General features: G+C 49.1%; 5 protein-coding genes across 5 annotated transcripts; 2 read left to right on the top strand and 3 right to left on the bottom strand.

Moving 5' to 3' along the window:
- Positions 1-1,672, top strand: BKA55DRAFT_698068 (pyruvate kinase; the record flags this gene model as incomplete). Its single annotated transcript, XM_046200482.1, has 2 exons — positions 1-455; positions 502-1,672. 2 exons carry the CDS (start codon positions 1-3, stop codon positions 1,670-1,672), a joined length of 1,626 nt encoding a protein of 541 aa, XP_046041463.1.
- Positions 1,673-2,906: 1,234 nt separating this feature from the next.
- BKA55DRAFT_260419 (major facilitator superfamily domain-containing protein) lies at positions 2,907-4,975 on the bottom strand. Its single transcript, XM_046185416.1, has 3 exons — positions 4,432-4,975; positions 4,165-4,347; positions 2,907-4,117 (listed from the first exon to the last, which is right to left on the bottom strand). The coding sequence occupies exons 1-3, from the start codon at positions 4,847-4,849 to the stop codon at positions 2,961-2,963; spliced, it is 1,758 nt and encodes a 585-aa protein (XP_046041462.1). The 5' UTR covers positions 4,850-4,975; the 3' UTR covers positions 2,907-2,960.
- Positions 4,976-6,822: 1,847 nt separating this feature from the next.
- Positions 6,823-7,803, bottom strand: BKA55DRAFT_529490 (uncharacterized protein; the record flags this gene model as incomplete). The annotated part of the gene is made up of 1 exon (XM_046189079.1): positions 6,823-7,803. The coding sequence occupies one exon, from the start codon at positions 7,801-7,803 to the stop codon at positions 6,823-6,825; it is 981 nt and encodes a 326-aa protein (XP_046041461.1).
- Positions 7,804-8,186: 383 nt separating this feature from the next.
- BKA55DRAFT_628227 (kinase-like domain-containing protein) lies at positions 8,187-11,183 on the top strand. The gene is made up of 3 exons (XM_046196892.1): positions 8,187-8,582; positions 8,664-10,141; positions 10,193-11,183. Exons 1-3 carry the CDS (start codon positions 8,536-8,538, stop codon positions 10,900-10,902), a joined length of 2,235 nt encoding a protein of 744 aa, XP_046041460.1. The 5' UTR covers positions 8,187-8,535; the 3' UTR covers positions 10,903-11,183.
- On the bottom strand, positions 11,164-13,036 carry BKA55DRAFT_668574 (purine nucleoside permease-domain-containing protein). The gene is made up of 3 exons (XM_046197903.1): positions 12,462-13,036; positions 11,632-12,412; positions 11,164-11,584 (listed from the first exon to the last, which is right to left on the bottom strand). Exons 1-3 carry the CDS (start codon positions 12,591-12,593, stop codon positions 11,244-11,246), a joined length of 1,254 nt encoding a protein of 417 aa, XP_046041459.1. The 5' UTR covers positions 12,594-13,036; the 3' UTR covers positions 11,164-11,243.
- Positions 13,037-16,226: the final 3,190 nt, after the last annotated feature.

Genomic DNA, 16,226 nt, shown 5'->3' with positions numbered 1-16,226 from the left:
ATGGCTCAGAAACCCTCACACAAGCATACCAAAAGCGTCATGGCTGCTACCGCTCAGGACCACCTCGAGTTTGGAGGCAAGATCTCATGGCTTGCCTCCCTCGACACCGCTTTCCGACCTCAGCGCAACTACCGCCGCTCCTCCATCATCTGCACCATCGGCCCCAAGACCAACTCTGTTGAGGCCATCAACAAGCTCCGAGATTCCGGTCTTAACGTTGTCCGCATGAACTTCTCTCACGGATCATACGAGTACCACAAGTCTGTCATTGACCACGCCCGTGAGTCCGAGGCTACCCACGCTGGTCGCAATGTTGCCATTGCTCTTGACACCAAGGGCCCCGAGATCCGAACGGGTAACACTCCCAACGATGAGGATATTCCCATCACTGCTGGCCACGAGATGAACATCACCACCGACGATGCTTATGCCACTTCCTGCGACGACAAGAACATGTGAGTACAATAAAATTGGTGTAACTCCTAAAGCTAACTCTTGCAGGTTCGTCGACTACAAGAACATCACCAGCGTCATCGAGCCCGGCCGCGTCATCTACGTCGACGACGGTGTTCTCGCTTTCGACGTCCTCGAGATCAAGGATGAGAAGACCATCCGAGTCAAGGCGCGCAACAACGGTGCCATCTGCTCCAAGAAGGGTGTCAACCTGCCCAACACTGATGTCGATCTGCCCGCTCTTTCTGAGAAGGACAAGGCCGATCTCAAGTTCGGTGTTGAGAACAACGTCGACATGGTTTTCGCCTCTTTCATCCGCCGCGCTCAGGATATCTATGACATCCGTGAGGTCCTCGGCGAGAAGGGCAAGCACATTCAGATCATCTCCAAGATTGAGAACCGACAGGGTCTCAACAACTTCAAGGAGATCCTCGAGGCCACTGATGGTGTCATGGTTGCCCGTGGTGATCTCGGTATCGAGATTCCCGCTGCTGAGGTGTTTGCTGCCCAGAAGAAGCTCATTGCCATGTGCAACCTCGCTGGCAAGCCCGTCATCTGCGCTACTCAGATGCTCGAGTCCATGATCAAGAACCCCCGCCCCACCCGTGCTGAGATCAGCGACGTCGGTAACGCCATCACTGATGGTGCCGACTGTGTCATGCTTTCTGGTGAGACAGCCAAGGGTAGCTACCCCTCCGAGGCTGTCAAGGAGATGCACGAGACTTGTCTCAAGGCCGAGAACACCATCCCCTACGTCTCCCACTTCGAGGAGATGTGCACCCTCGTCAAGCGTCCTGTCAGCACTGTCGAGTCTTGCGCCATGGCTGCTGTCCGCGCTTCCCTCGATCTCGGTGCCGGTGGTATCATTGTCCTCTCCACCTCCGGAGAGTCGGCCCGCATGCTTTCCAAGTACCGACCCGTGTGCCCCATCTTCATGGTCACCCGAAGCCCCACAACATCTCGATTCGCCCATCTGTACCGTGGCGTGTACCCCTTCCTGTTCCCCGAGACCAAGCCCGACTTCACCCAGGTTAACTGGCAGGAGGATGTCGATCGCCGAATCAAGTGGGCCGTCAACAACGCTCTTCAGCTCAACGTCCTCACCCCCGGTGACACCGTTGTCGTTGTCCAGGGCTGGAAGGGCGGCATGGGTAACACCAACACCCTCCGAATCGTCAAGGCTGACCCCGAGCACCTCGGCATTGGTCAGCTTCAGTAAAGCATAAAAAGTCTCTTAAAGATGAAACCTGGAGTGATGGGGAATTGTTTAATGCGAAATTAGTAATGATAGACAGGGCAATGGTTGTTTCCAAGGTTAGGGTACTGGTTTACGAGTTCTGAATCACGTAAAGGAATAAACAGGGCAAGTCCCTTTGCATCATATCATCTCGTCTCTGTGAAATGCGTCTGAATAATCTCAGTGAAACCAGTTGTCATAACATGAAAGCTTTCGAGACTCAATATCCAGAGTACTACGGTTTGCAAGCCGAAATCCCGCCGTAAAACATCCAGTATATCTCTCGCATCAACACATGTGTCCCTAACGACCCGCCTATCCGAAGCTTTGTAGCCCACACATGCAGCCAAGGATTAAAGGGCTGAGCTATGGAAAGACTCCGAGCTAGGGTCCGGATCTCTCGATTCAAGGGTACATTGTTTACCCCTGACGATACGATATATGATGAGATGGGTCTATGTTTTTTGTGGTCCGTGTACAAACATGTGGTCTGATTTGAGAGAAGGTCGGTGGTAACCGATTCTGGCATGATGGTGATGTTTGGGGTGAAATGTCGGTCCTTTAAGATCATATTTGGTGACTGGGTTGGGATGCTGAGATGGCGAGTGTCGGTTTGAGATGGGGATGCTAGGGATGGAACGTTTGGGACCCAATCCTAAGGGACATGGATACTTAGATAAGTCGAGGATAGTTTAGGATAAATTTAGGAGGCCCTTTGACGAGGTATTACTCGTACCCTGGTTGAAGAGCCTAGATCTTTGCAGACCTCATGGTGTTAATGTTGGTACAGGTCTAGTGGATATAGGCGCTGGAGTTTACATGCGATGGATATCAAGATGCAGGGCACTTTCGGTGCTTTTGATAGCGCTTCTATGGTATGATCGGGTCATTGAGAGCGCATAGTTTGTCCATGTGTAGTCGCTGAAGTAGACATTGTGTAAATGTCGATTAGTGATAAAACATCAAGGGATGTTGGAAGGTTTCTTTAACAAAACGCCTCTTTATGCATATGATATCGACTTTCCGTCATCATTTCCTGTCTTATGGCCCTGGCGGTTCGGCTCGAGCCGCATCAGTTGCATCCAACGGCTATGCGTTTGCGCGCGTGATGAACGCCTCATATGCGCTTCCGTTAGAGAGGGTTGGGAGTAGTTTCTCTTAGACAATAAAGCTGTGGGTAAAATGCAAGTGACTTTGTGAATAATTATGAAAACAAATGCTGACTCCCTCTATGTATGCCTGAGAATCGTCCGTCTGCCCACTTTTCGGTCTATAGATCCTTGATTTCAAACTTCTTTCTCAAATGCTCTCCATACTTGATAAACAGCCACGGCGCAGGTATCAATGCAGCAGCAATGAAGCCCAGAAGACTGTTTCCCCATCCCATACCGAGTTTGTCGTACATTGGCAATCCAGCGAGTGGGAGGAATGCACCGGCAATTGATCGCATGACAGCGTTGGCGGCGAGGGCGGAGGCTGCGTAGACGGTGAAGCTGTCGATGAGATACATTTGCAGTGACTGCGCTATGTTAGTCTTATTTCTGATAGAGGGGTATGGACTTACCATGAAGATGACGAGGTTTCCGACACCAATGACACAAGTTCCAAGGATGGGCGCAATCCAATGCGTTTGATACTCAGCAGTCCATCCGTAGATGAAGAAACCAGCCGGGAGCAAAACAGCTCCAATTCTCAGTGGCGGGAGTCGATTCTCAGGTCTCATCGACTCAGCAGGATCGTCAATGCCCTGTTCCTTAGCAGCTGCAGCCTTCTTCTTCATATACTTATCGCTCGAGACAGAAAAGTACGCTACGCCAATCATACTACCCACACCAAGACCAAGGAACGTCAGGCCTGCGTGAACTGTGTTGAAGTGATAAATTCGCATAAAAAGTGGTGTGAGACTTGTGAAGAGTAGATAGAGGTATGCGTAGGCGAGACCAACGTATACACCACAGATGATGCAGATCGGTGAGAAGAGGAGCATCTTGAATGGGCGTAGGATACCGCGCTTAAAGTAGTCCGCTGGACTGAGGCCGGCGTCGAGTTTGGATCGGAGACGGTCGTTGCCTGTTTCCTTCTGGAGTCTCTTCGTCTTTCGGGCGAGAATAACGGGTGCGTAGGTCTCCTCCGAGGCGAAGAAGAAGACAGAGGATAACACACCAGACATGATGGCGATAATCCAGAATACCCAGCGCCAGCCAAGGGCATCGGTTACGACACCACCAACAACCGGGCCAATGATGGGACCAAGAAGAGGCCCAATGCTGAAACTGGCCATTGCTGCACCACGCTTTTCCTGAACGATCATATCCGCGATTGTACCGCCGCCATTGGTGATGGGTGTCGAGCCAAATGTGCCGCTGAGGAAACGGAATGCGATGAAACTGCTCAACGAGGGAGCTTTGGCACAGGCAATGACGAATACTGAGAGAGTTAGAGAAGCCCAGAGGTAGTAAGGGTGTATTTCATACCGATGAAGCCAACGTTGCAGCAATGATAGACCACTTGACGTCCATACAGTTCGGATAGAGGAGCGAAGATCATGGGACCTGCAGCAAAACCGAGAATGTAGACTGACACACAGAAGGATGCTAGTTCACGACTTTGACTACCGAACTCGACCATAAGTTGAGGTACTCCGGGAGCAAACATGGCTATGTCCTGTTAGCATGTCTTCATCGTTCAGTAGTCCATCGAAGACCATGATATCGAAAAGGATGCGGAAGAAAGCCACTTACAAGAAGCTAGGGGAGTCACGAAGGTGAGAGCTGAAACGAGCACACAGTTGAGAACCTTCTTCCATGTTGCAAAATTGTACGGATTCTGGCGATCCTTATCACCATCCCACCAAACAATATCGCTCTCGCTCTGCGTTTGCGAACCACCCTCTTCCTCATCTCTCACGAATCCGTTTTCCTTTCCGTGCTTCTCTGGGTCGAGAGAAGCTCTTTCCCTTGCATGGCTTGCACGTCTATGGCTCGTGAGACTGGCTCGTCTTTGTTCATCTGCTGGAGTAGGTATAAAGCCAATATTGCTGGGAATGTCTGCATCGTGACCTTCGGCAATAGCCTCCCGGGTCTTTTCTTCACGTGTTGGTTCGCGGGTCAAGGTATGAGATCTTGACTCTTCGTGAGTCAAGTCATCTTCTCTGCTCATCTTGAACGTCTCAGCTGTCTGTTGAACTACTATTGAAGTCGGAGATAGTCCGTATTGGGTAATTCCCAGGTTATGCTGGTGGAGATTTTGCGTTTCGTCTCCCCGGATTTTCGCAAATTCTATTCTGTGGTTCCTCTCCACTGAAGTCGGCCAGGTTCAATTTTCGTAAAAGTTGTCTGCGGAAGACGAGGTGATTGATTCGCCGATATTTGGAATTCGGTGACCTGACGAGACGGACGAACGAATGGATTAATGAGGTTGGAAGACCTCACAGAAGCCAGTTACGAGGTAAATAGCTGTCTGAGAACAGATTCAAGTTTGTTTGTTTCGCAAACCGGGAGGAACTGTTCTCGTTTGCGGATGGAGAAACACAAACAAGTTCAGTGTGCATTCATAGGAGAGACTTATGGCGTGAAGCGAGGCACAGAAGGAATAAGAGTGAAGAGAACAGAGAAAAAGCAGAGCTGTCCCTACATCCTTGAACATAGCCTGAAGCAATGTAACAGGGTCCTCCGCCAATTCGGATTTCCGTCTAAATCTGTTGGAGATCTCCTCTTCCAATGCAACGAACCTCGGCCGGAGCACTTCTTCCCCCTCCCTCTTCTTCGGCTCCTCGCTCGCGTTCGGGTTCAGCCATAAACTCCGTCTACCTACATGACATTAGAGCACGTTGTCTTCGCAAAGGGTCCTGTTTTCGCATGGGTCTGCCAATTTTATTGGACAGGGGTCTTGCTTGAAACAGCCTGATCACCCGGTTTGTTAGACATGGCGTGCTGAGATAGTCTCGGCCGAGTCATGGAGTTGACGTCCGGTCTATTTCCTCGCAATATCCGTCGGCTTTGGGGAATTTCTCTAATGCGGAGGTGCCCCCATGGCTTTGACTAAGACATTTCCCCGCGCTCTTTCATCTTCTCAGCAGTGAGGGTAGTCTCGTATATTCAGCCATGAACTGAGGTTGTTCACATAACATCGGAAGAATTCCCAGTCTGACCACCCATAGAATTTCACGTGGTGTGACAGCGGCACCAAATTCGGTACCTATTCTGACGGTATCACTTTAATTCGACTCAAGAAACAACCTGCAGAGGACTTCTCGTTTAGGCCGTAACCCCGACCCCTCAGCCTTAACTTCCGTGCGACTCCATGATCGGACAGCCAATGCCATCGCCAAAGGTTGAATTTCCACTCCCTATAGCTGGGTTACACGCGCTTACCCGTGTTTCTGTACTGGCGTTGGGCGTCGTGTACCCGCGAGCCGCAAATGTCACCTACAATGTTATCCACAGAATCTCTTTCGTGGAGAACACACAGTGGAGAATGACAACGATGGTATCTCGGCCACGGCGAAGCGTTGCGATAACAGAACAAATGAGATGGTGGTGCATAACTGGCTTGCAACAGCTACATGCAGATAAACTGGCAGCATGGTTTCTCTGGTTGTAAAACATTGTGAGTTTGTGTTGCAATCGGGTTTGTTGCTTGGGGGCGGATCTCAAAGTGGCAATGCTGTAACATCTTGGACAGTATTGTAAGGCGGCAGTAGGACAAGTCTTCTGCTGCCTTGACGTTTTCTAGTGATCGATCAGTGTCACAAACATGTAGACATTGTCTGCCTGAGCCAAAAACCACCTCAGATGTGTGTTTCCGATTGAAGGGCATGCTCCATCGAAAGGCCAGATGAAGGAGCCCAACAAACTCATAGGGCAGGCGATGAATCAAACCGGCCCTTCTCAGGCTCCTTGCATCAGAAGCCAGCATTGATATCCGTTTGACATGTCAGCCACTGTCTGCCTTTCTTGCACACGAAGAATGAGCTGCCCCGTTGACTCCCATGCATTCCCAGTGTCCAAGGCACCCGCAAGACAAAGAACCTCATACGCATGTCTTCTGTCTTCTCTTAGCTTAAGTACCAGGCTTGCGCTTCTCATCTGCAGGCCCCTTGAGTGTATATTGAAGTGAAAGGCGAAAGGATTTCATCTGATGACACCCAGTTTCATAAGGTTGTCTCTAAGAGAACATAGACCCTCAAGAGTGTCTGAAGCTCGTTCTTTCAGTGACTCGCATTGAAGACTGATGATTTTTGCTGCCTTCGATTCATTGCCGACAGCTAATGATACAGCACCCTCCAGTTGCTCTGCCCTTGAGCTGAGAGAATGCTGAAGCTCGATCACCATTGCGATCATCATGGAAGCTGCAGATAGCTTCGGGGCAACAAAAGAACCAATCTTGATCTCGGGCATATCGAATTTGGGCTCGTGCTCTCTGGGTAACAGCGGTACAGCATGAGCACACATACGCCCATGGTTAGTGATCATGTCAAAGATATCCAGTAGCCGAAGATGGCAGGCCATGATGAGGTGAATGAGAGACTGGTCGATTGAAATTCGTGATTTTGAAGGTGAGAATTGCTTTTGTGCGTTATGTATGCAGTCAGGAGCATCACAGCTGATGTCCTCAGGTTCAAGCCGTTTAAGGACTTCGGGATATAAGTGAAGCAGCTTCTGAGAACGTTGCAGTAGATCTTCAAGGAATGATCCAAGATCAAACCTGCATCGCTTCATAAAATCAGTGAGCTCGCGTATGGATAAATGATCTCGTTGCGAAGTTGGAAAGTTGGTCTGTAGACGGTCCAGCCCAGCCATGAGATCTGTCAACTGAGATATCTCAGTGACTTGAGCAGGCTGAGGTGGGTCTGTATCTTCGCTAACAGGCGGCGTTGTGATAAATTGATCCAGATTAATGCTTGGAACTGGGTCGATTGCAGGCTCGTCCAAGCCAAGCATAGACCAGTTGAAGGCAACATTGTCAGGATGGCGTAGAGATCGAGTGGGAGGGCTGAAGAGACAGGTAACTCCAGCTTTGACACATCGGGTACAGACTGATGATGCTGGGATCTTTGTACACTTCAACTTCTTGCTGTGGCAACGATCACACGCTTGTCGGAGATCTGACATGGTAGTAAGTTGTTCGGGACAAAAGAGAGTGAGTGGTTGTGTGTAATTGGGAAGCCTCACGATAGTGGGGAAGGAGTTGTTGGTCGAGGTGTGTGGAAGGAACATACCCTAGACTTCAAATCTGACAGCCTGTGTTCAAGTCAAACGCGCCTTTCGCAGAATAAATCATTGAAAGAGAGAGTTGATTTCCAAAATCTTATAAGTAGGTATGTTTATTTATTCTATTGGTTTGCTGACAGGTGAGTTCATAGCCTAGTACTCCCCGTCAAGATGTAAATTACAAAGTTTCCTACCAGTCGGAGTGCCTGATGATCCACGCATTAGCAATATTTAAGGTTCCACTTTGTTATTTGAGAGCAATTGTTCATAGGTAGTCGGGAGCTGTCACCAGTACAAAGCAGTTAAACACTTGACTTTTTAATGAAGTATATCTACAGAAGATGTAATAATCGCAGCTAATGACTCAAAAGGTCTCATTGTAATTTTATGGACTTTCGAGTCGTACTGTTGCGTGCTTTTGTTCACGTTACCTCGATATTTCCGATCCCTGTCAGCATCGATCAACAACACCACTTACTACCACTGTACAGCTTCCCCGCGAAACTTTCCACTTCCACTTCCATTCCCACTTGATCCAACAGCTCCAACACAAAATCCTCAACCTCCCCATCGCATCATCTCTACCATGATTGCGGTCCTGGATTTTGTATCTGACGCTCCCGTACCAAGGACATGTCGCTAATTCCATACCAGCCCCATGAGGGCAGAGAGATTGTTCTGTACGTCATCACCCTTCCTTTTGTTTGTTGTGCGAGGTAGGTATCTATAGCAAGCTAACCAACTAACCCTTGTACTTGCAGCCGTCACCACAACGCTATCGTTGTTCGCGATTCTCAATCACATCGACTCGAGATCAGAGGCATCTCGACTTGTCCTACATGCCATCAGCCGCTTACTCGTTCCGAGAATACTTCCGATCGAAGCTATGATTCCTTTGGTGCTCGCCAAGAGACCTATGTCGATCCCGATTACTTTCGTATGCTCCGAGCTGCCAACGCGAATAACGATAATTCTGCCGATCATCCTCCACCGAGTCCAGTAAGAAGACTTTTTGGTCCTGCCTTTGGCGGTAGTAGCCCGACAACAAATCAGACATCGCCATCTCCAGGTCCAGATGAGGCCGAGTTTGTGTCGAGTACACCCGGTGTCGCGCAAGCGGAAGGCAGCAGAATACGGCGAGATGCATTCAGTCCAAACTACTTCAACACATTTTTCGTCGAAGAAAGAATTTTAGGAAAGGGAGGCAAAGGTGTCGTGCTTCTTGTACGGCACGAAATTGATGGATGCGCTCTGGGTCAATTCGCTTGCAAACGAGTCCCGGTCGGAGATGATCACGACTGGCTTGAGAAGGTTCTCATCGAAGTCGAACTTCTTGCTAAGCTTTCTCATCCAAACCTCGTATCGTATCGGCATGTCTGGCTCGAGGATGTTAGGCTCACCCGATTTGGACCCAGTGTTGCCTGCGCATTCATCCTCCAGCAATACTGCAATGGTGGTGACCTCCAACAGTACATCATCGGCGGAGCTCCACGCGAGGCGACCAAAGAGGAACTCAAGGCTCAGATGCGTCGCCGGTCAAAGGGCCAACTCGACACTCCTGTCGATTTGTTAAATGGCAACCGCAAGCTCCCTTTTGATGAGATTTACGCGCTGTTCAAGGATATCACCTCCGGTGTGGCGTACCTCCATGCAGCCAACTACATCCATCGCGATCTAAAACCAAGTAATTGTCTGCTTCATCGCGAAGGTAGCAGGACGATATGCCTCATCAGCGATTTCGGTGAAGTTCAACCCGAAAATGTCGTTCGCAAGTCTTCAGGCACTACCGGAACCATCTCGTACTGCGCTCCCGAGGTCCTCAAAATGGATGTTTCCTCAGGTCGATATGCAAACTTCACCACAAAGTCGGATGTCTTCTCGCTTGGTATGATCCTGTACTTTATGTGCTTCGGGAGACTTCCTTATCAGAGCGCAAATGCTCTGCAAGAAGAACTCGAAGATGTGGATGAACTTCGAGCAGAGATCACCCACTGGCAAGGGTTCCAGGATGAGCGACGTGAGCGCCCAGATCTTCCCTCAAAGTTATACCAACTCTTGAAGAGACTGTTGGCTCTTAACCCTGGTGAAAGACCTAGTGCCAATGAGGTTCTCAAAGCCATGCGAGGCGAGTCAATGACCTTCGAGAATGGTGCAAGTCAGGAGCCTGCGCCAAATCTCGGGATCGGAACTCGCATACAAAATCTGGACTCGCCCGCTCCCCCGAGTACTCCAGTTCCAGGTAAGTTTCTTTTTCTTGTGTCGTAACAAACCTACTCTTACAGCTCTACAGGCCCTCGACATCGTCATCAAACGTCAACATCGGACAAGTTTGAAGAGCTCGGTGCTCTGGCTAGGACTACTTCGAGAGACTTGTCACCTACTAAGAGTGGACAAAGTTCTCGCCTGGATCCGCACCGTCAGTCTCTATCGAGACATCGTGGCTCGCAGTCCATGGTCATGTCTCACAGCCAGGAAAGTCGTCGTGGATCCTTCGTGACACCTGCCGTGAGCGTCAGCGACGCATCTGAGCACTCAGAGATGCACGAGAGACGAAACTCCCAAAGCCCTCCACTTTTGATGCCCCCGCCTACGACCACAGCTGACGCTCTTAGACGGAGAGCAACTGTGTTCATCATCCGTTTCATGCATCTGGCAGGCGATAACTCTCCGCTACTAAGCTATACACTTCGCCTCGGCCTGTTTGGCATCAAAATGATCACTCTCACACGTCCCTGCTGGCCACTCATGGTCCAACCCAACGTAGGCATTCCGCTCGTCTGCATTGCAGCGCTAGATCTTGGCTTACCGCATATGACGAGTTACTCTCCTGTTCTGAGGCAAGGCTACGGAGATTACTTCACAAGCGGTCCACGAGCGTGGGGCTTAGGCACGAGCTGTCTCCTTTTGTTCCTTCATTTTACTGTGCTGTGGGTTGCGTCAGGCTGGGCGACACTGTGTGCCACGAATGAGCATGACGTTTGGGCCGATGGGCCGTGGTGACGTGACTTGAAAAGCTGTAGTGATGCGAGATGATGTTTATATATGTGAATTGATGAAGCCATTCGGCCTGTTGATGCAAGAGGGGGGGAAAGACGCCTTCCTAGGATCATAGATTGACCCGTTTTGCGAAACTGATTGGATCATACAAGTAAAGTGACAGTGATACAAAAGAAACGATAGCGGAAGCGATTGAGAATGACAACATCTTCAGAATGGTTGAAAGAAAAGTGTATATTAAAACAAAATAGAAAGAAGTTTGACCTCGCCATGATACCATACGCTCTCCCAAGATAATCGACACTAAATGATACAACCCAAACTGCCACTCCCTTCACTAGTCTCTAAATCTTTCTCAATGGTTTCTGCGTCAGGATCCTCCGTCTATCCATCTCCCTATTCGCTAACTCACTGCCTTTACTATCTGGCGCAATGCGCTCGCCACGAGTCAAACTTCCAAAGCCGAAGTCAGGCTCGCCACCGAGACTGCCAAAGATGTCTCCAATGTAGTTCTCTGCTCTGATGCCATCTTTGAACGTGGTGTCCCAATCTTCAGTTATGCCTTTGACGATCTCAATGCCGGCGTTGAAGATGTTGGCGATGGCGATTGAGAAGCCGTTTTGTTGGGCTGCAGTGAGATGGTCTAGGTCGGTGTAGTCAGGAGGAGGACGATCAAAGTTGGAACCTGCAAGGGTTAGTGAGATAGTTGATAGGGGCTATGGGAGGGCTTGCCTGTTCTATAGATCATGATTCTTGAGAAGTCGCAGATCTTTGCTATCGCTGCTCTGACGAGGACTTCCAAGATTGCATTATCCTCCTGAGCGCTCATGCAGTAGATACCAGTGCCGTTCGTCCACACTTTTGTAGTGTTCTCGAAAGACTCAGAGAGTCTGCTACCAGAGTAGTATACATCACTCGTAGCAGAGTCGCACTTGATGACAGATGGAGGTTGGGAGGCACTTTTATAGGACTCGCCCATTCGGCGGTAAAGTGCACGGTACTCCTTTGGGCCATTCGCATCTTCCAGCTGAGCCTTTGAAGCGAGTTTATATGCAGTATCTTGAAGTTGAGCGTTGAGTTCAAACACTTCAGTGCCATACGTGATAAAGGGCTGTTGGTAAGGCTGGTCACGACCATATGAGATGTAACCAGTTGGCCAGTCTGGAGGAAGAGACCGTACATCAATCTCATACTGCAAAGCAACTTGGACTGCATAACGAGCAATAGCAACTGAACCAAGAGTACCATACTTGGGATTCACCCCAGCTATACCAGCGATGAGGAAGTAGGTATGGCGAAAGTCAAACTTTGGTGATAGCATGAGAGCCATGAGTGACGCGGCGGAGTTGATCTCCCCCTCGCCGATGGTGAGATGGCAGATACTTCCATCTTCGGTGCAGGTGGCGCAGGGGAAGAGCATGGAGAGGCCAGGGGAGTGAATGGTTTTGGAGGAGAGGTTGCCTAGCTTTGAGTCGGGGAGGCGATCGTGCCAGATCTGAGCTTCGGGTGACCACTGTTGTGCAGTGTTAGAGAGGTGGTTTGAGATGGGGGAGGGGGCATACCATTGAGATGATCATGACTTTTGGAGCAAAGACTTCATCATCTCGAGGGTTCAAGGGAGGTGGTAGAGCTGTTACTAGAGGCAAGAGAATGAACTGAAGAAATAGCGTGAGTAAAGCTCTTGGTAGCTCCATAGTTGATGGTGTGAGTTGTTTGAAGAAGTTACTCAAGATCGAGGGGAAGTTGAAGAGCTTTATCTCTGAATCACATCCACGCAATCTCAAGTCGATACCAAGAACATGTTCGAGACCTTCAACACCGAACCCGTTTCACAGAACCCATCCTGTCAAGGACGGCCATGTGGATTCAAGGTCTTTGTGAACCGGAATAAGATTCAGAGCCCAGAACGAGAATCCCAACGGGTATCGCGCAACGGATGTCGCCCTTCAAGGCAAACCACAGCAGCGAGTCAGGTCGAGGCATTTTGGGATGAATCGGAAACAAATGGAGGACAACGGCGGGATCTTTGATACGGGGAGTTGCTTGTTTGGAGTATCATGTCCGTCCGATAGGGCGGCCTTTTGAACGAGGTTTGTCTGTTGGGAGTGTTTATAGGGTAAGTTAGGGGTAATATGAGATCCATCAAGAAATGAAACGAAACAGAACTGAACAGGACAAGACACAATGTGCTCAATGTTTGGAGGTCGAAGCGAAAGACAGCGCCATGTCTTTGATTCAAGCTTAACATCTAACGACTTGGCATGTCTCTACCGTTTACATGATCCTATATTCTGTATTGTATCACTGTGTGCAAACAGTCTCGATGGGAAGTTTGTTGAACAGGATTGGATTTAGGGTCGTGCAAATATCCCGGAGTCGATGTGAGTTCTTGTGCAACGAATAGTCTGGAAATGTTCGTCTGGGAATGCATGTCTCGGACGGCAGGGCGCTGAAGCGATCGGGGAAGAGAGGGAGGCATTAATTGGATAGACGAGACGAGATTGGTTTAAAGTGAAGGATATGGTATTCTATATTCTACCTTTACAGTGGAGAGCGATCAGAATGTCTTAACCACTGATCTGGATCGTGCTGAGTGGAAGATAGAGGTGACGCAAATGAGAGGAGAGTATTAGGAGCAGTCACGAGCATAAATTGACTTGTGCACTTGTGTTATTGATGGTTTTGGATAGACGGATGGATTGTGATATGTGAGGCTGTAGGGACAAGACGACACAGTGAGATGGAGTTTAGTCTTGGTGTAGTGAGTTTGTGCTCATTGCACGTGGGTTGTGTCTGTACTTCTTGCTTTTTTTGATGAAGATGAAAGTTACTCTTGAGTTTGTGCCGTTTGACTTTTTGGTCGTAACGGCGGGCTTGACTGTTGTCAACGGCTTCAATCGTCACCGTTTCATCGTGGCTAGGTAGCCATTCATCATCGCTGAAAGCCGCCTCATTGTAACTGAAAGTTTGCCAACTCAACTACAATAGTTACTTCTAACCGTACACAAAGTATCATGTAGTTCTGGGAACTTGGCCACCCAATAATATGCATCTCTCCAACCTCCTATCGTGGCTCATCATCTCGGTTTATTTCTGGACCCCAAAGTCTGGGCATCTTTTCGACTATGGGGCCTCGGGTTATCAGATGCGCCCGGATCCGCGTATTTGATCTGTTTTGCTCACTGTAAATGTCATCGACTTGAGTCAATTATTCCAGTTTTTCTAGAATTGTTATGATACTCCCATCATCTGACTCGTTGGTAGACCACTTGGAAAACCTTGGCAGAGGCCAAACTTCGCTTTTGTGTTGGCCTCAAGATACAGTAAAATTTCTTGGCGTGGTTGTTTTTCGCCAAGAAAATTGGGTTGCCTCTTTTATTACTCAGCTAGAGACCGACAAGGAAGGTCAAGCTTGACCCAGGGGCCGCGTGTAAGGTTCGGGGCTTCAGCAATGTGCATGATCTGCCTCATTCCTCGTTATTTCCTAGTGTTTAATTCTTAATTCAACGACGTTTCTTAACATCTATGGCTTCGACGACTCCAACACCAAGGCCGCTGTGATGACGACGACACGCTCCCGCTAACCAAAGCTTCTGTCTCTCTTAGCACAAACGACGTTGCAGCCAAGACGACCGCCAAGACACGATAGCAGCAGCACCAAGCATTTTCAGGATTACCTAGCCCCCCTAGAGTCTCGGCCCTTCCGAGAAGATGGGCAGTGACAATATCAGTTCCCAGTCCTAAAATCCCCCAACTACGGGGGGCCCTCGGTCCTCTGTAAGGCGGACCAGTTACAGTGGGTTAGCGACGTGTCGCTGCTGATTGTTACTGGATATGGCGTATTTTGTCAAGGCGGACCGCCCGGGACCCCCAGACAGAGTGCGCCGCCACAGAATAGAGATTGACCTGCCAAGCACCACTCACAATTAACTCTGCCCAGGTGAAGGTCATTTCCTGGTGGAGACGAGTCGTCCAGGTATGACGAGTTTCTCTTTAAGGTTCTTTATTTTCCTGCTGGGCCTGGCTGGCTCTAACGTTTTCGGGGTAGAGTTTTGTAAAAGCCTCCCCCACGCTAGAGCTTGAGCATGATTTCAGTGCTTCCTCCACCCTTCAAAGCGTCTTCGATCCACCACTGAATCTCTTCCACTTTCTTCTGGTTTGTTTTCATTCAACTTCTTTCTGTGGCTCAGTGCCGTACCAGGTTTCTGGATCAACGGCTGCTCACAGACTTCCAACACAGGTTTCCATTGATGGACGACATCACGAGTGTTCCTGATTCACGCTATGGCGGCTCTGGCGAAGGGTCCAACTCCAACTCCAACTTTGACGCTGGTACAGTCCCGTGCAAAAGTTCCGACACATCCGAGGTCCGGACCCCGCTTTCAATTAAACATCAACATCAACACCACAACTTCATCGCGTTATTTCTATAGGAAAAGATGCCTCGAATACGGCAAAAAACACATCATTCTCCTTGCAAAAGAACGAGGTTTGTGACGATGTACGAATCAGGTGTTCGCGTGCAGGATATCGCAGACAGTGAGGGGCTAAGTCGGCACGCGATCTATGGAGTCATTCGACGGTACCGTCACCAACAATCAGCAAAAGATTTACCTCGCTCTGGAAGGCCATCACGACTATCAGATATAGATAAAAATCATATCAAAATACTCATTGGAAGAAACGCTTTTATCTCATACCAAGAAATAATTGATTGCACCTGTTTGAACTGCAAAAGAAGCACAATTCGTCGCTGGCTTATCAATCAGAAGATACAACACAAGCTTGCACTTCGACGCCCGTTTCTCAGCGAAGAAAGTGCTCAATTGAGAAAAGCTTTCTGTGAAAAATATCGTCATGAAGATGAGTCTTTTTGGTATAGCTGGTGGTTTTCTGATGAGGTCTCTATCGACCGTACAGACGGTGACTATACCAAGTGGTCATTTTACTCTGCTGTAAGTCTAGCCCCTTCTATTTCAGAAGCTTCTTTTGACAACACCACAGGGTGAGAGACTCCATCAAGATAAGGTGCAGCCCTGTAGACGGCCTGCCAGACATTCTCAGATGTTCTTTGGTGCAATTCACTATGATAAGCCGTCTAGGATCGTCCCTCTTGCCGGCGATCCTGAGTCTGAGAGGGGAGGCGTAACAGGAAGGATTATTCTATCCTGTTTACAGTCTTATCTTCCCGGACTGGTCGAGGAAGGAGAGACTTTTCAGCACGACAACGCCCGTACATATAAATGCCGGAAAGTTCAGAATTGGCTGCTGCCCTGGGCAAGAAGAACAGGAGTCTTTCTTGCTGACTGGCCGCCATACAGCCCTGA

This window comes from Fusarium redolens (genome assembly GCF_020744475.1).
Source record: "Fusarium redolens strain MPI-CAGE-AT-0023 chromosome Unknown BKA55scaffold_32, whole genome shotgun sequence".
Classification (NCBI taxonomy): domain Eukaryota; kingdom Fungi; phylum Ascomycota; class Sordariomycetes; order Hypocreales; family Nectriaceae; genus Fusarium; species Fusarium redolens.
This window is presented reverse-complemented; position numbering and strand designations above follow the sequence as displayed.

What these genes read in the sequence shown, in the direction of transcription:
- BKA55DRAFT_260419 (XM_046185416.1), bottom strand. Translation starts at nt 4,849, where the DNA reads ATGAGCAGAGAAGATGACTTGACTCACGAAGAGTCAAGATCTCATACC. An exon ending in CGTGACTCCCCTAGCTTCTT is followed by an intron (nt 4,348 to 4,431) that starts GTAAGTGGCTTT and finishes AACAGGACATAG; the next exon opens with CCATGTTTGCTCCCGGAGTA. An exon ending in CTGCAACGTTGGCTTCATCG is followed by an intron (nt 4,118 to 4,164) that starts GTATGAAATACA and finishes TAACTCTCTCAG; the next exon opens with TATTCGTCATTGCCTGTGCC.
- BKA55DRAFT_628227 (XM_046196892.1), top strand. Translation starts at nt 8,536, where the DNA reads ATGTCGCTAATTCCATACCAGCCCCATGAGGGCAGAGAGATTGTTCT. An exon ending in GAGGGCAGAGAGATTGTTCT is followed by an intron (nt 8,583 to 8,663) that starts GTACGTCATCAC and finishes TTGTACTTGCAG; the next exon opens with CCGTCACCACAACGCTATCG. An exon ending in CCCGAGTACTCCAGTTCCAG is followed by an intron (nt 10,142 to 10,192) that starts GTAAGTTTCTTT and finishes ACAGCTCTACAG; the next exon opens with GCCCTCGACATCGTCATCAA.
- BKA55DRAFT_668574 (XM_046197903.1), bottom strand. Translation starts at nt 12,593, where the DNA reads ATGGAGCTACCAAGAGCTTTACTCACGCTATTTCTTCAGTTCATTCTC. An exon ending in AAGTCATGATCATCTCAATG is followed by an intron (nt 12,413 to 12,461) that starts GTATGCCCCCTC and finishes ACTGCACAACAG; the next exon opens with TGGTCACCCGAAGCTCAGAT. An exon ending in AATCATGATCTATAGAACAG is followed by an intron (nt 11,585 to 11,631) that starts GCAAGCCCTCCC and finishes TAACCCTTGCAG; the next exon opens with GTTCCAACTTTGATCGTCCT.